The sequence below is a fragment of the Mus pahari genome, chromosome 9 (assembly GCF_900095145.1).
Source record: "Mus pahari chromosome 9, PAHARI_EIJ_v1.1, whole genome shotgun sequence".
Lineage (NCBI taxonomy): Eukaryota > Metazoa > Chordata > Mammalia > Rodentia > Muridae > Mus > Mus pahari.
The window spans coordinates 84057313-84078692 of record NC_034598.1 but is presented as its reverse complement, the minus strand read 5'-3'; the positions used below and the strand labels follow the sequence as shown (position 1 = coordinate 84078692).

The 21380-nt window shown below is 42.1% G+C and overlaps 1 protein-coding gene across 12 annotated transcripts in view; it reads left to right on the top strand.

The window, feature by feature from the left end:
* Anks1b (ankyrin repeat and sterile alpha motif domain containing 1B) overlaps window positions 1–21380 on the top strand; it is a 1029892-nt gene that overhangs the window by 956353 nt on the left and 52159 nt on the right. For 6 of the 12 annotated variants that reach the window (XM_021205751.2, XM_029542211.1, XM_021205761.2 and 3 more), the window contains one exon: window positions 20954–21082. In XM_021205751.2, coding sequence (XP_021061410.1) covers window positions 20954–21082 — 129 coding nt within the window. Of the gene's footprint in view, window positions 1–14345; window positions 14421–20953; window positions 21083–21380 lie in introns of all 12 variants that reach the window. The other 6 variants (XM_021205756.2, XM_029542205.1, XM_029542207.1 and 3 more) reach the window with 2 other exon arrangements.

The window sequence follows — 21380 nt, the reverse complement described above, 5'->3', positions numbered from 1 at the left end:
GTCTTGGGCCATCGAGATGGCTTCATGGGTCAGGGCACTCGCCAACAAGCCTGACAATTCATCATCCCTGGGGCTTTCCTATCGTCAGAGAAAACCAAGTCAATCTCTCCTCTAACCTCCACATGTGTACTGTGGTATGCTGCACTCTCGTGAACATGCACACGCGCATGTGCGTGCACGGACATACACACACACACAGAATGTAAATAAGTAAATAATATCTGTCTTGAAATACAGGTGCTTTGCAAATATCATGACAGCTGTTCGGCTTTATTCCAATATAAGCACTACTTTGGCATCAATATGAAAAGCAGATTTGATTCCAACGCCAATAACACTTTGAAAAGTGAGTGTAACGATGCAGGCACATCTAGACAACGGTCTCCTGCTGTGCAGAAGTGTACTTTCTCCAGCCTATGCTTCTAAATTGAGCTCATTAGCCCGGAAGTTACGAAACGGCTCTCGGTTTCCCTACCCCTAATAAATAAACGTTGTGCTCACACTTACATAATTATACCTCCATGAGCATGGTGCCTTTAAATTTCCAGGGTATCTTAGCATCTGTTTTATCTCTTCACAGTATAAAGAAGGTGCCCTGCGTACTGCTGATGTGTACCCTGCACAAGGCAGAGCAGCAGTCTGTTCTGGTTTCTGTGGAGACAAGACAGTGAATGTAATGTGGGCTATACACCAGATGGAGGAAAATATTCTTACTATTTAAGGCCTAATTGCAACATGTAGAAGTTTTCTTGAATGACACTTGGAAGAAGTCAAAGTACGCTTGAAGTAAGGCAAGGAGCAGGCTGGGTTTATGGGGTTCAGGAGACATGGTCTCTGGACTCAGGAAGAAAAGAGCAGCGTCCCACACACGCTGAAATGCAGTGGCCATTTATAGAAGGCTTCCCTTCACAGAAATTCATAGGAAAAATGAAATAGTACTTATGTCTTCATAAATAAAGATCAGCTCTACACATTAAGAGAGACACGATCCTTCCACACCAATGTAGGCTTGGATGTTACCAAGGAAAACTCACAGTGTGGAATGCTTTGTGTTTTGACTGTTCTCGTTGTTACGAAAATAAAACAAAGTCCGACAGTATTGCGTGGAGCGTTTATTAGGCACTCTGAAGGCCTTTTCCAAATGGTTTCTAATTCATTAGAAAACTAATTCAGCTGAAAGCCTAATATTTCTACGAAGAATTACTTAATATCTGTAACCGGATTGATCACTCCCTCATTTGAAAGTACTTTACATGTATTAGTTTCACAGTCCTCATTTATTTGATATTATTAAAAGGAAGGGAATAGAGGCATTCATGTGAGGGCCCTGCCACCACCTTCCCCGCTGGTCCCTTCTGGGTGTTGCTGGACATTTCTCTTATTTAATTCTCCAAACAGTCCATCCTTGTAAATAAATGGCAGCTTACCGTGACTCCTGCCTTCTTTCCCAATAGCCCCTGAGGGCCAACCCTATCAAATAGTTTGATGACCGTTCAACAAGTAGCAGTTTTCCATGTGTTGTAATAGATGGCGTATATGTAGATTGCATATATGTAGCTGCAGGTAACAGAAGAAGTATCATGAGCAGCTTAGCGGAAACTTCATGGATCAGTTCATGGTTGCCATCAGGAAGCCTGTTAAACTAAAAGTGGCAAGGTTTATAGCAGGTAAAGTAGAGACCTTTTCCATCTTGGCACCACTGTGTCCTCCCATGTCTACAAAAAGCTTTGTGTCAGGGTGTGGAATTACTCTGTATGCAGAAATTCTTGCCTCAGTGTTTCTTCAAATAAGGAAGCTGGGTTGTTTGTTTGGTTGGTTTTTTTTTCATAGTTTCTTCAGGTGGAGTTCTGAGTTGATTTCTTTCTGCCTATGCAACTTGGACCAAGTCATTTTATATTTCTGAACTTTAATTTACTTGGCTTTAAGATGTGAACAATGCCTGCTACTTGGGTTTGTGTGTGTCAGATAATGTGTACAAAAGTATTAAGGCTGGATAGGTGGACACATAATTGATGGATAGATGGATGGATGAATGGATGGGTGGGTAGGTAGGTAGGTAGATGATAGATAAATAGATGATAGATAGATACATGCATACATATATAGATACATACATACATAGATAGATACATACATACATAGTCTTAGTTACTTTTTATTGCGGTAACAAAGCAACTTATAGAAGAAAGATTATTTGGGACTTACAGCTTCAGATGGTTAGTTGATGACCATCATGGCAGGGAACATGGCAGCAGGCAGGCAGGCATGGCACTGGAGAAGTTCATAAAGTAACTAGAGAAGTACAGATGTTCCCCAGAACACTTACCTTTTTCTTAAAAAGATGAAAGCTTATAATTTATTAACCTATTTCTCCTGAGAGAAAAGACTGGTTTTTTTCCTAGACGTTCTATCCAGTGCTCAGCATTTTTCGAAGTTTACAGTATGAGCCCTCAGAAAATAATAGCTGTGTTGGAAGAAACAGTCTTTATTACTGTATTACATCATATACTTTCTAATGTCCGTCAGTTAGCTATTTGTTTTTAGACTTTCATCAGAGAGCTCCTAAATAGAAAGGTTTTTCCCTGTCCAGGGTTTCAAATTTTTCTTCCATAGTCTAAAGCAGTGGTTCTCAACCTGTGGGTCACAGCCCCTTCAGGGTTGAACGAGGATTCTTTAACAGGGGTCACATATCAGATATCTTGCCCATCATATATTTACATTACGATTCCTAACAGTCGCAAAGTTACAGTTATGAAGTAGCAACAAGAATAATTTTATGGTTAGGGTCACCACAACGGAAGGAACTGTGTTAAAGGGTTGTCGCCTAAGAAAATTAGCAGACCTCCTCACACTGAAGCACAGACAGATAATGTGTCTCCGAGAAGGCTGGAAATGAACTCTCGGACGTCAAGAGCTTCCTCCCTCACAGCTTGCCAAGTTGACAAGCTGACACCTCGGCTTCCAAGATGGTTTGAAATGCTGCCACACTCCATGAGCTGAGAAGCCAGACCGACCACTCCTGCTGCTGAAGGGCTCACACCAAGCACAAGGAGAAAACGGTGCTTTCAGACTCGGACTTAAACCTGAAGTGCTGTGCACTTCCTTTATTAACTTAGTCAATCCATTGCCCCTTCTCAAAATATACCCTTTTTTTAGCTCCAACAACTTTGGGCTTAGAAATGCGCATGTGGTTAGTGTCTTTTGTATCCCCATATTGGTCTTTACATAATGAGAAAGAAAAAAAAAAAAAGGGAGAGTAGCCTTTTGAGGTTTGCCCTTGTATTATACATCTGGAGTCTTTTGTCCTCAGCAAGTTTATCAAAGAAGCAAATGGGATGCCTGGAGTTTGTCCTGACAGGCTTTAGTCAGACCTAAATCCCTCCAATTATTTTTCTGGAGAAATTAAAACCTTTTTCCCCCTTTTAAGTCAATAGAAAAGATTCTATTTTCAACAGAATAGAGAAATAGGACAATATTTGAAAACCCTGGTTCAGTGGAACTGACCTTGTGGGTTTCATAGTGCCTCGGGCTTACTGACATTGAGCAGCTTGCTCTCAAAGACACACACCAGGCTATTTTTCTACTTGTTAAATTTTTTGGAACGTTCCTCATTATATTCAGTCCAGTTCTTGAGTCCATGGGTCAGAGTTTCAGCTGTTATAATCTGACCTTGCTCAATTTTAAAGGGTAGAAGAATTCTATCATTCTCCTCTCCCTCCTCCTTTTCTTCTTCTAGTGATAAAAATAAAGAAAAGAAGGTTGGGTTTTTTTTTTTTTCAATATAGAGGAAATATGGCTGGTACTACATTCTGTTAGTACATGACTAAAGTACCATGTCAGTAAGGACTCTCTGGATACATATGAGTAAGATCAGCAACAAAACATCTCAAGTTGGCTAATGTTGTAAGGGCTGTACTGAGTCAAATTGCTGTAAAGTCCAGGTGGCCTTCTAGCCAGGTGTTTATAGCCAGGTGGCCTTCTAGCCAGGTGTTTATAGCCAGGTGGCCTTCTAGCCAGGTGTTTATAGCCAGGTGGCCTTCTAGCCAGGTGTTTATAGACAGGTGGTCTTCTAGCCAGGTAGTCTAAAGCCAGGATCATTAGGCTCTGGTGTTTCCACCTTCCTTCCACATGCTGGCACTTACTCAAGTGATTGTTGCCAATTAAAACCAGACCATTCTTCTTTTTTTCCCAAGTCAGTTGAAGAGATTCTATTTTCTGAATAAAGAAACAGGACAATATTTGAAAACCCCATTTCGGTGGAACTGACCTTGTGGGTTTTGTAGGTTTGCTGACAAATCCTGTGATCCTTTCTCTGAGGCTCCCAATGCTCCTTTCACTTGGCTCCTTTTCCCTAATAGGCTTACTCCACAGGTGGGGAGTTTCAAGATCAGTTCCTCAAAAGTTTGATCCTCCATCAAAGAGAGCTAGTCCTTCCATCTTGAAAGTGTGGTTTGAGTCCGATCAGTTCAGATCAGCCTGGTTTGCATCAATTGTCTCTCTCTCTAAGCCAGTCACAGAGGTAGAGGTATGTGTGTCCTTTTCTATGTGTGCTATGGCAGGAAAGGGACTCTCCGCATGGGCAGTAAGATTCCTCTGGTCGGAAACAGGAGTCATTTCTAAGCAGACAGAAATAGCCACAATGGCCAACTGGATAAGCTCGCTTGACTTTCCAATCCTGCCAATGTCCAATAGAAATTAGTTACATTATAAGGGTATTGTGATGTCAGTCTTCATGATTAATTTGATGAGCTTTTAGACTCCCAGATTTGAAGTAAAGAAGTGAACCCTAAAAAAAATATCCCACGTCTGTCAACTTGAACCAGCTCCTTAGTTCTCTTGACTGATGTAACGAATGCCTAGCACACATCATTGCTTTGGAGGACAAATAGAGTCTTATTTGTCAAACCATTTCAGAGGCTCTAAAGCTATGCATTTGGATCATCTTCAAATATCTTATTATTTCTAATTTTCTTCTTCATCCTGCCTTTTCAACAGCAACAGAGTAAATGCACGGAAGTTGGCTGTTTTACAAAACTATATCTATTTTCCAGCTTGTAAGCCCAAACCTCTCCAATGGTGTGGGAATTGTATTCCTTATGAATGCAAGCAGTTCCCGCTCATGTTATAAGCTAGCCCCCTCGGGAAAGGATTTATGGCGCATAACCATTCTTAAATACATTGAGCATATCAAGATCTTTATGAATGACATGTTTCAAAATATCAAATTACATTTCCATTTATAAGCTATTTGTGAGATCAGTATTATGCCTCATTGATAACTGTGGCCTGTATACAAGGTATTAGGACAAAAGGCAATTGGATGACTTCCCCTTTCTCTATTAGCTGTATCTAATTCCTTGCCCATATCCTTCTGATAAGCAGGATGGGAGCTACACAGCAGCCTGGCTCCTCAGCTTCAGCCACATCTGCATCCTCATGGTGAACACCATTAGCGTACCATAAGTTCTTCCGAGCTTTTCTTGACTTGTCCCCAGACACTCCCAATGCACATGAGCCATGCCTCCCTCCTCAGCCCAGAACGGTGCTGGGCTTTGTTTTTTTCCATCCATATTTCCATCCTCTCAAGTTCTCTGTCAGTGACCCTAGACTATGGAAGCATTGGTGGAACTTGGTTTGGACTCGGTACATCAGCGTGCTCCTTCCCAACTCTGTACTGTGCTAACCGTAAGAACTTAGATGGAAGGAAAGCGCAGCTCCTAGATCGTCTGCCAATGAATCAAGTGAAGCCTTGCGCAAAGTGCAGCTGAGGGGAAGCTGTAGCTTCCTACCAGAACCTTCCTAAATTGACATCACTCAGGGTGATTGAGGGTGCAGCTAGCTCTTCTCCGTGAGGAGAAAATGAGGACACAGTGGAATCTCTGACAAATGGCCGTCCAGTGCTTCTTTTTAACCTGAAGCAAGAAATGAATGCTGAACATATAGTTAACAAATGAGTTAAAATAAAGAGAACGACGGCCTCTGTCTGCAAGAAAGGACTGTAATGTATTTGTTGGAGAGGCATTACTGGCAGAAAAAAAAAAAACATTTTTGCAAAAAAAAACATTTTACAAAAATCCACTTTCTTTGCGGCAGCAGTCTCTGCTATGATAAAGAGTTGATGGTTGCTTTTCTGAGCAAGTTGTTAATATTTCTGCTCGCTGCTGCTCTGAAACACATTTGTTTCAGAAGAGATGGCATTTCAGCTTTGAAGTAGACTACGTACAATGGCCCTGTTGCTACAAACAGCGTGATCCCAATTGTCTTAAATTCACAGCAGCAGAGAGAACTCCAGAAAGACCTAGAGAGCTGTACACTGAGTGCACAGACAGCTTCCTGTTTGTTTTTGTTTTTTTTTTTTTTTTTTTATCTCCCTCTGTTTTTCTCCTGCAAAGAGATTTTTACAAATAAGTGTGTCACACCAAGGACAGCTACAACTGTCATTTCAGGGCAATGCAGGTTATAGATTCTGTCAACCAATAGGTAATGGCAATACCATAATCCTATCGTCCTCTGCCACACTGAAAGATTATTTAATGTGCTGTTGGAACCAGGAACAGAGTTAACAAGGCAGAGGGGAGAAGGGGAGAGGGATGGGGAACTTTGGGAAGACACCCGAGTACACAGTACCGGAGCTTGTCCGTTCCAGTGAAAACACACCGTTTGCTTCCTCAGAGTTTGCTAACCCTTCTAAAATGCTGACACCTGCAACAGTGGGTCCCCCATACGAATGTTATCAGGGAAACACAAGTTGGCCTGACTCTTCCCTTCCAAGAATCTTCCCTGTCACCATAAAGGGAAGGTCATGGGCATGAAGCTTGGGGAAGATGGCTCTTGAGAGAGGGTAAAGGGGGGGGAGATGGAGTTTTCTTGACTCTTCTGCTCCCTGCAAATAAAAAGCACTCATCCGTAACTTTTGTAAAGGGGATCAGCAATGTAGCCACTCCTGCCATTCATTCTTTGAAACTAGAAATAGATGCCAACCCCGAACATGCAACTGCTGGGAAGAATGAAAATCGGGTCCAGCCGTGAAGGTGACCAGTGTTCATCTCACAGCTCACACGGAAGGAGCAAGAGGAGGATCTCAGTCTAGGACAGATGGACAGAGGCACCTGGATACTGACCTACAGCATCCAGGTGGGATCCAGGTAGTGCACACACACAGAAGCAGGAGCTACAGAGCCGTGGCTGCTGCAGGGAAGTTTGCACGGGAGGCTCAGCTGGGCTGGGTCTGTTTGGCACCATTGTTTGACAGATCTAAGTAAAGCTGCTCAAGGAGCTGCCAAGATCACTGGCTAAGGCCGAGGCTTCCTCTGGTAGAGCCTCCTTTTTTCTTTCTGCTCTGCCTTTGAACCTGTTTTGTCTTGCTTTAAGAGTGTTGTCATCCGGGAGAAGGAATAGATTCCACTGTTGCTTTCCTTCTGAACCCTTCTTATGTCATCCTGGCCAATCTCTGAACACCCTCAAGTGTGAAAGTATTATACCAGCAGAAGAAAATAACAAGCGAAAGTCCTTTTTCTTTTCTGGTCTAAGATAAGACAGAAATTTTCATCACATATAGAATCTGACTGGAGGGCTGTGTTCACAGACGTTTCCTTATTAAACTAACTACGCCATATCAGCAGCCTTCCCTGAAGGTTTGCAGAGCCTAATTGGAAGGGCTGCGTAGATGGAGCTGTCAACACCCTGCTCTATGGGAGACCAACCATCAGATTTTCTACCCCAGGTGACTGCTCCCTCTGAAGGTGATTATGGAAAGGATCATGCCCATAGCAACCATACCTCCATAAACATCAATCGAAAGCAAGGCTGGTCCCTGCCCCGTCCTTGAATGCCTCGGATGACCCACAGCTGTCTTTTGGATGAGTGTCAGAGTACCAGGGAGATAGTTTCATATGCTCTAAACTTTCCCCAGACCTGACACTTCAGATTGAAGAAACAATGATTTGGCAACGTGGGAAACATAGTCTCCCTGATTGGAACAGAAAATGCTTTGGAGCTCAGAGAATGCCTTTCCGAGTCTGTGCCATTGGAGGCGAATTCAGGGTACGAGGGAGCCAGCCCTGGCACACATGGACAAAGAGGATCTCTTACAGCAGAGGAGCACAGGCAGACTCTTGAAAGCAAGTGTCTGTGTGGCTGCTTAGAGTAGAATGAGCTGGAGGAGGGGACAGGAGAGGAGAGGAAATGAGAGGTGTGGGGATGAGAAGATTGAGAACCTTAGTGGCTACTGTGAAGACTTTTGGTTTTCTTAGATACGATAAGCGGAGGCTTTTCATTTTAAATGGGTCATTTGGGCTCCTGTGTCATGAATCTACACTAAGAGGACAATGGTAGAAGTAATTAAGGAAGTAATGAAGTATGGAAGTCATGAAGGAATGATGTAATGAAGCTACTAGTTTAGGATGTAAAGGGATGATCGGGTGAAGGAGGTAGGGCTGACCTCAGTGAGAGCTCAGTTAGAAAGTGCAGGAGGATTTTCGGCTAGACATGAGATGAAAAAGGACTAAGAAGCAGGGGCTGCCTCTGGCTGATGGGAAGTGTGGGTTGGGGCATCTCAGGTTGAAATGCCAACTGAGTGAGCAGAGCTGTCAAGTCAGCTGCTGGATATCCAAGTGTGGCATTCTGAGACAGAGAGAGAGAGAGAGAGAGAGAGAGAGAGAGAGAGAGAGAGAGAAAGAGAGAGAGTCTGTATATGCTTGGTCCAGGGAATAGCCCTATTAGAAGGTGTGGCCTTGTTGGAGTAGGTGTGTCATTGTGGGTGTGGGCTTTACGACCCTCACCCTAACTGCCTGGAACTTAAGTCTACACTAGCAGCCTTCAGATGAAGATGTAGACCTCTCAGCTCTGCCTGCGCCATCCTCAGGATCTGGATTAGGTGAGCCTTCCAATTCTGGATTGTAGTTCATTCCAGATATAGTCAAGTTGACAATCAGGAATAGCCATTAGAGAGCGGTCTGGACTGAAGATACAAACGTAGTCATTAGGACCAGGAATGACCTCCGAGGAGAGTCAGAAAGGTTAGAGGAGTCCAGACTCCAGTGGTCCAGGGGTGGCCAGCTAATGGGAATAAGAAGCGGATAGGAAATAGAAAGGAAGATAAACGCATCAAGTAGGTCAAGTAACCTGGAAAGTTCTTGCGGTTTCAGTAGAGAGCCTCAGGTAGAGGCTTGACCTAAAGAACAAGAAATTGAACTGGCCTCGGAAAATGGCGTTGTGTAAAACAGGAGTATTCTGCTCTGTAATGGAAGATTTTTAGCTCTTTTTTTTTTCCCCCCCAAAAAAATGTTTCAGTAGGGAAGGCCTAATGGAAGACGAGAGAGATAATTTACTGCAAACCACTAGATTGCTGTCAGTTGAGTAGAGAAGAAAGCCATCTCTAGGAAGAAAACTTTGGAGATTGGTAGAATTCCTTCTGTTTTGTGACTAGATGCGAATGCAATTGTGTTGTGCTGATATTTTCTGAAGGGAAGTCATGGTGACCCAAGGTGCAGGATGGTAACAATCTAGATGAGTGCTTTAAGGACACATGCTGGAGTCAAGAGAAAGTTCTGAACCAAGAGGAAATTATGTACCTTCTCCTCCTCCTCCTCCTCCTCCTCCTCCTCCTCCTCTTCTCCCTCTCCCTCTCCCTCTTCTTCTTCCTCCTTCTCTCTCTCTTCCTCTCTCCCTCTCTCCTTCTTCTTCCTCTCTCTCTCTCTCTCCTCTCTCTCTCCCCTCTCTCCCTTTCTCTTTAACTTTTTTGAAACAGGGTCTTTACATGGCCCTAACTCCCTATGTAAACCAGGCTGGCCTCAAACTCACCTCTACCCCATGAGCACTGCTGGGATTGAAGTAACATGCACCCCACACCCAGTCTAATCATATCCCTTCTGATGGGTGTGAATCATCAAAGAAGTAAAATTATGTTATTGATGTCATGACAATTTTAAGACTGCAGTGGGCTGGGGAAGATGGCTCAGAGGGTAAAGCCCTTGGCACCAAACCTGAAGACCTGACTTGGATCCCCAGAATCCATGAGTTGTCCTCTGACCTCCACACTTGTATAAATAAATATTAAAAGAAAAAAAAAGACTATCATATCTCTAGTTAAACCCCACTTATTTGGGTTTCATAGTAATTCCAGCTCAGATAAACTAAACCAGCTTTCAAGGGCTATGTGGACAGTAGTTTGGGGGAACACTGGGAAGCAAATGAAACAGCCAGGGACTGAGGGCCCATCTTGTGCACAACAGCCCCCAAGCCCCGCAAGAGCCCTGTAACACAGGCGATGTGACAAGCGTTCCTTCTTGTCCGGCAAAGCTGGTAGCCTTTTGTCAGGTCTTCATCAGGAGGAACTAAGGATTCTTCTAGCAAGAACTCTCTCAGTTAATCTCTGGTTTGCTAATGGTACAAAGAGCAGGAATGAAGTAGACCAATGCAAATGATAAGGAATTACAGAGCCGACTGTTTCTGTAGTGCATTACCATTTACCAAGAACTCCTATAGATTCCATATACATATGGCAAGCCTTCTGTGTTCTAGGCCTCTGGAAATTTAGCAGTGAAAAAAAATCCCTCCCCCATTTAGTGTAAAGTGACTAGAACTTCTTTTTGCAGATGGAGAAATTCTAAAGGTTCATTAATACTTAGTCGTAGGGACTGAAGAGATGGCTCAGCGGTTAAAAGCATGTAGGGCTCTGACAGAGGACCCATGTAAGTTCCCCAGTGCCCGTATCAAATGACTCACAACTGCCTGTGACTCTAAATCCAGGGGAACTGATGCTTTCTTCTGGCCTTTGTGGCCACCAAGATCACGTGCACAAGCCCACATGTAAACTCATAATTTTTTTAAAAATTAAAAAAAAAAAAAAGAGTTTCAAGTCATCAATTTTCTAGTATACCTCACACTGGAGATAAAATGTTATCACTGGTTTGTTTTTTTTTTCTTTCTCAAAGTTTTTAAATCCTAGCTCTTGTGTGCTACAATAGTGTCTTCATAGATGGAATGATTTTCCATAGTCAAAGCTTACCTCTATTAAACCTCATGGCCCTGTGTCTAGGAAAAGGGCCATCTCATATTAAGAATGCATCTGTTCAAGTTTACCCTTCTGAACTGGCTGACAGGTCTGTCTGGCAAATTACTTACTGCTGACAAAATAGCTTTGTCTACCTGGAATGCATCTATTGTCTATTGTTTTTTTTTTAAAGCTTCCTAACTGAAAAGCTAATTAGCCTCCTTTCATTTAAACCATGTTTTAAAATCAGACTTTTCGCCATTCCTAGTGACTCATACAACTATAAGGAATTTTGAAATTTTAACTCCTCCTGCCTTTAAGACTGCTTATCAATTAAAGACTGGGTATTGTGGCAGCTGCTATAGGCAGAAGAAACATGTAGGAACTCTTCAGTGTAAATGAGGAAGAGGTGAGGGATTGCCCCCCTCTGTTGAGAGAATACATTTGTAAAAATAAGTGTTGCACAGGGTGCCCCCCGTGCCTTGCTTAGCTCTGGCAGTATTGTGGTTGGAAGATACGTCATGTAGCAGTGGACCACGTGGGTCTTGCCCTACAGATACCAAATACCTTACTCTCTAAAGAAAAGCTGCTGATACAAGGGGCTGACACCTGCTCGGAGTTTCCCAAAGTCACTGAGGCATGTCCTCCCAAGGCCCCGGGCCTGTTTCAGGCTAGAGAATCAGGTCTAGGGAAAGGCAAGGGCAAAGGCTCTTCCTTCATTCCTTCGGAGTACAGGACAGTATGTCCTTATGATCTCCCAGCTAGGACTGAAAAGGGTCTTGGGGGATTGGGAGTGTTGGCTGAGAGGGAGAATGGACACCTCTTCCCAGACCTAGATTTAGATGCTTGAAACACCGACAGAGCCTAAGAGGACAGACAGAGCCTAAGAGGACAGACAGAGCCTAAGAATCCCAGTGGAGATGTGAGAACAGTGGCCCAAAAGCCTGTCTCCTCTTTTCCTGTGCGGCAGGGATGTAGACATTACCATGTGAGTCCCAGGGGTATTGCAAGAGAGCAGGGTGGCTGAGCCACTCCCCTGCTTGACACTGTATCATTTTCTCCAGTCTTCCTCCCAACTTAACTCAGAGATGACACGCCAAGAGAGACCACGCTGCCCACCCCTTCCTCCTAGAAGAAGATGGAATACACCTCACCTATCTTTCTACTTCTAGTGTCCTACATTCCAAGGCTAGCCCATGCCAAGGAAGGGCAAAATCAGAATCAGCAATGAGATAGCATTTTATATAAGAGGAATTCCACGTGTCCCAAAGTGACCAGGAAGTTATGCCACCTACCCAAAATATTTAGTGCTCTCGTGCCTGGTTTATTCAGGACTAATAGAAGAACAATCAAACTTTTAGGTGTTTAGGCAGTTATGGAGTTGAGACTGTTCGGTGAAGTAGCCTCAGGCTCAGACATCCATGTCCCTCTCACTGGGTTCTCTGCCTTTAGGTGGCGTACCTGCAGCCCTGCTTTCCCCCTAACCATCTCAGAAGCTATTATCTGTGTCCACCACAGGGGACCTCAGTAAAGTCATGTAGTATTTAGTCCCTCTGGATGTTGACATCTTCCTCTGTCAAGTGATGGGTGGCATGTTGGCTCCTGGTATTGTTGGAAGTATATGCGAGAGCTAGGAGCTTTGACTCACATAGCAGTTTACTCAGGAATGTGGGTGAGAGGGCTGAATGGGCTCGAGAAATCTCACGAATACGTTTAGTGCCAGTAAAGATGGCAATCCAAACTGGCCTGGAGTCAGTACAGGTGGCCCTCCATGCCCTTCCTTTCTGCACCCATAGATGCAAATAACAGCAGATCCAACATCTGAACATACTGCGTGATTTTGACACATTTCCCTAGACAGTATAACACCTATGTGTTATATTCTTTGTGATGTACGGGAAGGTGCATGGATACTGTGTATTTAAATTAGAAAGAAGTTATTAGGGACAGGGAAGGTGGCATGGTGGCCCGAAGACTTGACTTGCTAGAGAATGAATTTTTAGAAAACCTTGTCAAGAAAATGACTTGAAGTTTCAAGTAGAGGCCAATAAATGGGAGATGGCCAGACCCCAGGGGTATAAAAACTTCCTTACAGAATGCCGGGTATCTGCAGTCTGTCTTCCTCACAGGGGGCAGACAGTGGAGGAGTAGAAAGCAAATGCACAAAAGTATGATGGAGAAGCATCCTCACTGGACAGAGGTGCTAACATCTGGTGAGCATCTCTAGCAAGATGGCAGCGGAGGAAACTTTTAATTGGGGGCAAGCCTGTTTCCATAATTTGTTTATGGCTGAAACCACCCCTCAGTGGGTTTCTAAGGCACATTGTGGATATATGGGTTCCCTCCCTGCAGCGATCTTCATCAGATCCTCTGGGGTTTCTGGGGACACACAGGACTTGCTAAGTGAGTCCAGACCCATTATTTAATTTCAGTGTTTGGATTTTGTGTGGTGGGGGAGGGGGTGCTGGGTTTTGACAGTTTTTCTGTGTAGTTCAGCAAACGGTCTACCTGGACCTCCCAAGTCCAAGAATCCCATCACAGTGTGTTTTAAGGTGACGACATTCATTAAAAAAAAAAAAAAAAAAAAAAAAACTCTGAAAAAGATGGGTCCCTAGCACCACATGTTACATGTGGCGCCTTGAGAAGGTGTTGGTTGGTTGGATATTTGATTCTGAACACACTTTGCAGTTTTAGATTTCCGCTGGTGTGGTGGAGAGCCCAGTAAAAATGCTGGGTCATTACACCCATAAAGGCTGCTGGGTTCCCCTGGCCTCCGTGCAGGGGACCCTCCAGCATACCCTCTGCTACATGGGACCTGGCCCCTGTGGGTTATCAGCCACAGAGTTCCACCCTAGAGATCCCTGGAGGCTCAAGCATCGTTTACTGGTTTGTTCTTGACCATCGAAGATGAGAAATGATGTTAGACTGGTTTTAAAGATTCCTTCTCCATCTTTCAATGAAATATTTATTTTTGGAAAATAACACTATATGAAGAGGGGAGAGGCTGCTTTCCTTTATAGCAAAAGTAAAAATAGTTTTCCTTTTCCTAAGCTGTGAAGTTATTTCTAATTTCCCTTGATATAGCACTGATACATAAATGGTCCTCCTCCACCATCACCCCTCACTCCCTCCCACCCCACCTGCAGCCAACCCAAGATACTTTTAAACAAAAAGGAATGACTTGGAAGTCAATTATTAAACCTTGAATACCCTACACATTCTTTTAATTTTTCTTTTTTAAAGAAATGTGATTCTTTTATTCTTCTGTTTTCTCCCCCCCTCCCCCGGGATACATTGGTAGCTGCCATGTTTTAAATATTGACAAGATAAGATAGTTTTCTGTTTATACCAGCAGTCGTCTGTCTGTGAAATCTGGACGAATCAGAACGCTGGATTTCCTTTCTCAGCGATCCATCAGGTTCATAATGTAAGGCTACGACGGTTGTTTTCTCTTCCTGAACTTGCGCTTTGTAGTGTGTCGCAGTGTCGTGTCACTCTCCCGAGGTACTATGTCCCAGCAATGCGAGAACTTTGTAATGTCTGGTGGCTTCCGAGGTGCTTGTCTCTTACACTTCATGTGCTTTGTGACTAGGTAATGTGTAAACACTGTCCTAAAACCAGAAACATACTTGGTCTGAAAATACACAGTTGCAACCTGTCCCGTCTGAGTTTTGGCTTCCAGGTGTCTGTCCTAACTTGCTCTTATAGGGAAAAAGACAAAGGATAAATTGATACATAGAGAAACATGTATATATCAGCGCCATTCTTCCATTGTGTACTTTGTGTCCACGGTTTATTCAACCCTTTGTGTCTGATAATTCTTAAGGATCCATGCACTTTATTTGTCAGAAATACTTGACTTGCATGAGATACCCTGCAACTGATGCAAATGTCAGGGGAGAAGACCTGGGGAGGTAGGGGGTGGGGAGGCACTCGAACAGCTTTAAAGTGGTTCTCAGCCTTTTTGCATTTGCCCGTACTGAATTGATCTTTACAATGCATGCGAAATTGCAACCTATTTTATTATGAGCTGCTTAATATTTAAATATTCGTGTCTCACATTTGCATATGTTAAGAAAAAAAATTATTTGGAATGTAAACATTCTGGCATAGATTTTTTTTTTTAAGTTTATAATTTAAAATACAATCCTATCTTCACATCCCTTGAAACTTTTTTCTCCTTTGTCTAGCCTGTTGTCTGGAAGCTTGAGACATTTGGTTGAGAATCACTGGAAGTTCTTGGGGTGGCATGCGAAGGCCCTCTGGTGGGGGCAGGGGTGTCATAGTAGGCACATTCATCTCCCTGTGCATGGGACTTCCGGTTCGTGAGACCCACGATCTGAGCATCGCCCGTCCTGGTGCTCTGTGACCCGGAAGTCCTCCCAAGTGCACAGTGCTAACATCAGCTTCTAAGTGTTCAGCAGTGGCCATCTCTGCTCCTCCTCAGTAGCACACGTTCAGCAGAAACAACCACACAACAAGGGCACTGTTGGTAGCTCTTGGAGACCTTTCCAACCAACCAGGTTTCCCCCACGAGTGAACGTTGGTAGGAGACCCTCCCAATGATCATCCCCAGATGATGCATGTATGTGTTGTTCACAAGAGTAGAGCTCTCTGAGGCACTCTGGACAGCCCTAATAATGGCAGGAGGTAAAGTCACCACTTAGATGTGCTTGGGTAGCCCTTCTCTGAAGCTCGTCAGAAAGGGAGACTCCAAAGTAACAATGGTCCCTTGCGATCCTGTTAGTTTTCCATTAGGTGTTCTGGGGAAATAGAGAATAATGTTTGTGAATATCCAGATCTAAATTTATAAGCAGGTAGGTGGGAATAGTTCCAAGCAGAAAAGATTTAAAAGCTTCTATTTAAAAGAAAAAAAAAATCAATTAAGTCTCAATTTAAAATTAAAAAAAAAAAAAGAATTATACAAGGATTAGAAAATATCCTCCCTCTCTATTAATGTTAGAAAGCTATGTCATAATCAAGGCCTTTAATCATTTGCTAATATCCCTGGGGAACCTTTTGTTTAGAAGAAAATAAAAAATATAGAAAACACTTCCCCATTGTATTGTCAGAACATGCAGAATATGAAATGTTCGTTTTTGCTATGTGAAGTGTTCTCTCTTAGAACTTTCCCTAGATGTCAGGTTGTACTAACTTGTAAAATAGCACAGAAGCCAAAAGTTACATTTCTGAGTCATTGCACTAATAAAATCTACCCAGAGGAGTCTGTGAATTTTACATAACTAAGTATATTTACTGGTGTTATATTTTTCAGGTAGTGGTATAAAATTAAGTTTAGTTTAATAATTGCATTATTTTATATATGGTCTAATTATAAGTCCTTCAAACTCATCCAGAGTATGAATTAATGGTTGGGGTTTGAGAGGTGCCTGTTGGAGAGAATCTGCTCCATTTGAAACTCTAATATCAAATTATATTTTTCCATAATATTACAAGGTTGAATTTTTAGTTAAAGTGCTAATTAATAATGTATATTTTCTCTTGCTTAATGGATATCCTTCATTGTATTTATTTTACAATGAAATATAAAATGCCTTACTAAATATATTTTTATATATTAATATATATTTATATATAAAATAGGCACTGAGCAATTTACATATTTGTATATTTTAAATGTGTGTATAAACATATAGCAAGTACCAAGTAAATGAAGTTTTAAGCCATGACCAAATTGTTAGAGCATATTAAGATCATCAACCTAAAGGGCTTTTTCTAAGTTTTCTAAGTGCCAAAGAAAGAGCCCAAAGACATTTATTAAAAGTTATTTGACTTGTTTTAGTGTATCTTCTGTAATTACTTGAGGAAGCCCTCTAAAGAAACTATTTCAATTCCCTCAAATGTCTACATGGAACTTTTCCTCCTCCTTTGTTATTCTAATCAGCTATCATTGCATCATTGTTTCCAAGGTTAGGCTATTTCTCATTTAAAAAGAGTTTTCATTGTAGCCATTTCAAAAGACTTCTTAGTCTGTTTGGTTTTTTGTTTTTTTTTTTATTAATTTTTAGTAAGAATTTTAAAATGTAAAATTACCCAATTTAACTTTAGACACTTGCCTTAACCAAGACAGATATTGTATGTATGAATATATAGCCAGCTCTTCAAGAGCTAACCCAAGGCTTCACCGCTGAAATTATTTTATATGTGCAGCAAAAATTCTCCTTTATTTTTCAGTCTTTTCTGCTACTACACAAAGTTACTCAGCCCAGCTCCTCCCAAGCTCCTTCCTGCTTTACCTCAGGAGGGCTGAGTCCTAAGGCACCCTTGTTCTTTGAACTCTTTTGTGTTTCCTGGCAGCCAAGGAGCAGTGATGAATCCTAGCTCAAGGCCAAGGTCATTCCCATTTTTTATTTTTAGCAGCTTGGATCATGCATCTATTTAATAGTGGGATGGACTAGGGTGACAGGAACCTGCTTCCAGAGAGCTTACAATCTATATGAGACAGACACCCCCCCTCACCCTCTCCAAAAAGCCACTACAAAACATGTTTACAAAGTGAAACATATACAAATAAATATACATATGAATAACAGAGGAATACTAAGAAGTACTGTGTTAACAACTGCTGACTGACTGACTGACCTCCGTCATTCCCATCTTTAACTATAGGATATTAAACTAAGTCCAACTGGAGTCCTTCCATTCACATTAACTCTAAAACAGTCTGAGCATCAGAATTCCTCTAAATACTAATACATATAAGGTGTTGGGGGTTTTGTTTGTTTGTTTGTTTGTTTTTTGTTTTTTTTTTTTTTTTTGGTTATTTGTCTGTTTGAGAGAAAGTTGAATTTTGAATTTCCAGGAAGAAAAAAAATATTTTGTTATAAATTCAACCCAAAGAACACCTTGCTTTCTGAAAAATACGTTTCTGGACTTTCTGAAAAATACGTTTCTGGAAATAGCACTAAGCATGACAAAACTTAGAGTCTGTTTCCAGAAAGGTTGATTCAATCCTTGTGGGGAATTTTAAAATATTTGGACTGGAGCAACATTTCAAGTCTACAATGAAAATGAAGTAAGGATTATATTCCCTTCCCCTATAATTATCTTCCCCCGTAACTTCTAGCAGAGGTGCTATCAAATCACTCCGGATTCGAAGCAGGTGGTTTGTGACTTTTGGACCAAATGGAGACATAGGAGAGCAGTTGATGGCGCTGTCTAAACAGTTATGTGGAATGTGCCACGCATTTCCTCAAACGGCAACCAACTGATCTTGGTGATTACCAACAGACAGAGTGCGCTTGGGTTTGTGATCCCCAAATTGGCTGTAACATGCCTCTGGATGATGTAAACGTTTTGACCAGCATTTGGCTTGCAGCTCTGCTTTAAATCTCCAGACCCATAGTCAAGTTTAATCATGAAAGTGCGTGACCCAGTTGACAGTGAGAGAATGAATCTGTACATGATCTGCATGTCTGACCTACTAACCCCCACTCCCCAGTATCACCGCAACACTCCTGCCCCAGCTCTATCCCCAGACCTTCCCCTACAGCAGCACCCCCAGCTTTTGCCTGCCAAGCTCTGCCAGGTTATACCTCACCTAGCTACAATAGGGCTAATGTGAAGTTCTGTTGTTCGGTTGAGTTGTCATGTCAGCACCGGTTCAACGGACCTTTCAGTGTCACCCAAATCTTCCTTTTGTATCATTCCACAGAGTTGCGTGCAAACTCCTGTTGTTCTGTGAACGGCATCACCTGTGACTTAAGTGTACAACACCTGTTTGCTATGTCATTGTTGCTTTCTCAGGGGAACATGGGAGGGAGAGAAGTCAAACGGGGAAACCGAGGGGGTGTTTTGCTAGATTTGGGGAGAGCTTTGAAGAACTCACAGTTATAGTGCTTCCAGAGTCATAAAAGGTTATTATGCTCAGCTTAAAAATAATAACGAATTCCACAGAGCCTTCAGGTTGACATCTGCATGAGTTTTTAAGGGCAATGCATAACCAGCTTTATAAAGACTAGAGAAATAATAAGTCAGATATGAGAGAGAGAGAGAGAGAGAGAGAGAGAGAGAGAGAGAGAGAGAGAGAGAGAGAGAGAGAGAGAGAAGTAAAGGTCAAAAATATAAAATCAGAGAAAAGCTTAATCTTGAAGTTAATTGCAGTCCATTATTACTTTTACAAATAGCTCATATAAAGATAAAATTCTATGATGAGCCAGGAATGGGCCATAAAGTCAGGGGAAAAGGTGTTAATGTTAACGTTATAGTTCTTAGCTGTTATGCTATGTTTTAAGTGATATGTGTCAAAATATCCGAGACTAGGTGGAGCGGTCAATACAAACAAGCCAGCAACTAGAACAAAACAAATGCAGACAATGGCTGAGAACAGAGCAAAGGCATGAGGTGGTCTCATTAGACACGTGTTCCCAGGAGGAGCCGAAGACTGGGCACGATGCCGCAAGGCTCACCTGTGATGCTGGGTGACCCACATACAGAAGACATGCTCCCATTGTACAGCTGTGACAAGGCCTGTGCATTTCTACAGGGCTCACAATTTTTCTACTTGTTTTTTTTTTTCCTTTTTTTTTTTTCAAAGACAGTTAGAAACATCCAGAAGGCAAGGTCCTTGTCTCGTGCTTTCTATCTTTGCTAGCTCCCTCTGTCCCATCTATCAGAATTCTAAAGTACACAGAGAGTGTGGCGCCGCTGGCCCTCTTCTCCCAGACATGCACAGATCTGAGCCTTTTCTGGAGGCCCTAGCTTCTTAGCCTTTGGGATTTCTACAGACTTTCAAGGGAGCTAGTGAAAGCTACATGCTTCCTTTTGCTCCAAAAATGAACATCTGAGCGTATGTAGACTCCTTGAAAATTCTCCCCAGAAATCCCACAGTGGGTCAAGCCTTTTAGCTAGGACTCCATGAAACTTAGTTCCCAGCCAAACTTTGTTTTGGGAGCTTTTAAGATCTTCTTACATGCTTCAAACACCTGAGGAAAATAATTTCTTTTAATTCTTGAAGACCAACCAAGTCAAAATAGAGAAACTCTGGGGATGCTTTTTATAGGTTAGTCTTTGTTGTGTCTATTTGAGAACAAACAACCGAATTTTGAGAGAGCAGAATCCTTAGCAAGGAAAAGAGTAGAAACACTCCACCTATGACATATAAATGAGATTAGAGCCAAGAAAAGACCTGCCAGGGTAGAGTTTTGACTTTATTAATGTTTGTATTAAACAAATGAAAGTGGCAAAGAAGATGATAGAAAGCCCTGTTTTAGGTCAGTTTTAGTGCGTTATAAGACATAGCATCCTATGTGACATGCCTGTGGATCAGGAGCCTCACATACATGTCCATGTTCATATATAAGCAGACCTGCCTTCCCGAGAGCGGGCTGCTGTCATTCTAAAAAAGGCAGATAAGTATATCCAAGGCCATCGCGGAGACACTGCACCTATGCAGCTGGATTCCGATGAGGGAAGTTACCTGTCGCCCATTAGCAAATGTTTATTTTAGCATTTTGTTTAGTATCTTATCTACAAAACCTTCCTCCCCAGATATACGATTATTCAGAGTACATGATAATGTCCTATTTGGGAACTGAAATTAATGAAAGTATGGATTCTTCTAAAGCAAAAGCATTTCAAACTGAAATTTCCAGTCAATTAAAAAAAAACAATTCAAGGGTATTCTTCCATTGTAACAGAATATTAAATATTATGGATTGGTAAATCAATTGCTAAAATGTTCATGTTTTGTTTTTAAAATTAGTTAGCCTAGAGTTTCATTCTGAAAAATAGAATCATTTTGACTTCCTCATACTCAGCTTTAGGAAACACAATGCTCACTAATTCACATAGAAACAAAATAATCAATATTTATGCGCTCACAATACACCCAAGGCATTGTGCATTTCCAACTCAGGTGTGCTAGATAAACCCAGGCTAGCTAGAGAGAATGAACCTGCTTACTGCTTGTGCTGCCTCTAAAATAAATGTTATTTCCAGACAGGGGACTGGGGAGAACCTTCTATCACCTTGCGACCTCCTAATGAAGCCACAGCCTCAACTCCCGTCCAGTACTGGCAGCATCACCCGGAAAAACTCATCTTCCAGTCATGTGACTACAAAGCCTTTGTAAGTTACCCTAGACTCGGTGTTGGGGCACAAGTTGGGACAGAGGATGTATTCCCTGGTTAGTCTGTATTCATTGAAAATGTACCAAAATGTCCATCACTGACATTTTTGAAGTGTTTTCGTCTTTTCCCTTCCTGAAAATGTCCAGATAGCCTGAGTTTTGGAACCCTTGAAGTCCCGATAGCATGAGTTTTGATCTGTGTCTCTGTATAAAGGTGTGTAGTTTAAAAGCCATGTGATAAAACACAACTTATTTACTGATTTATTTTCTGCGTAGCCCTGGTTGTCCTAGAACTCA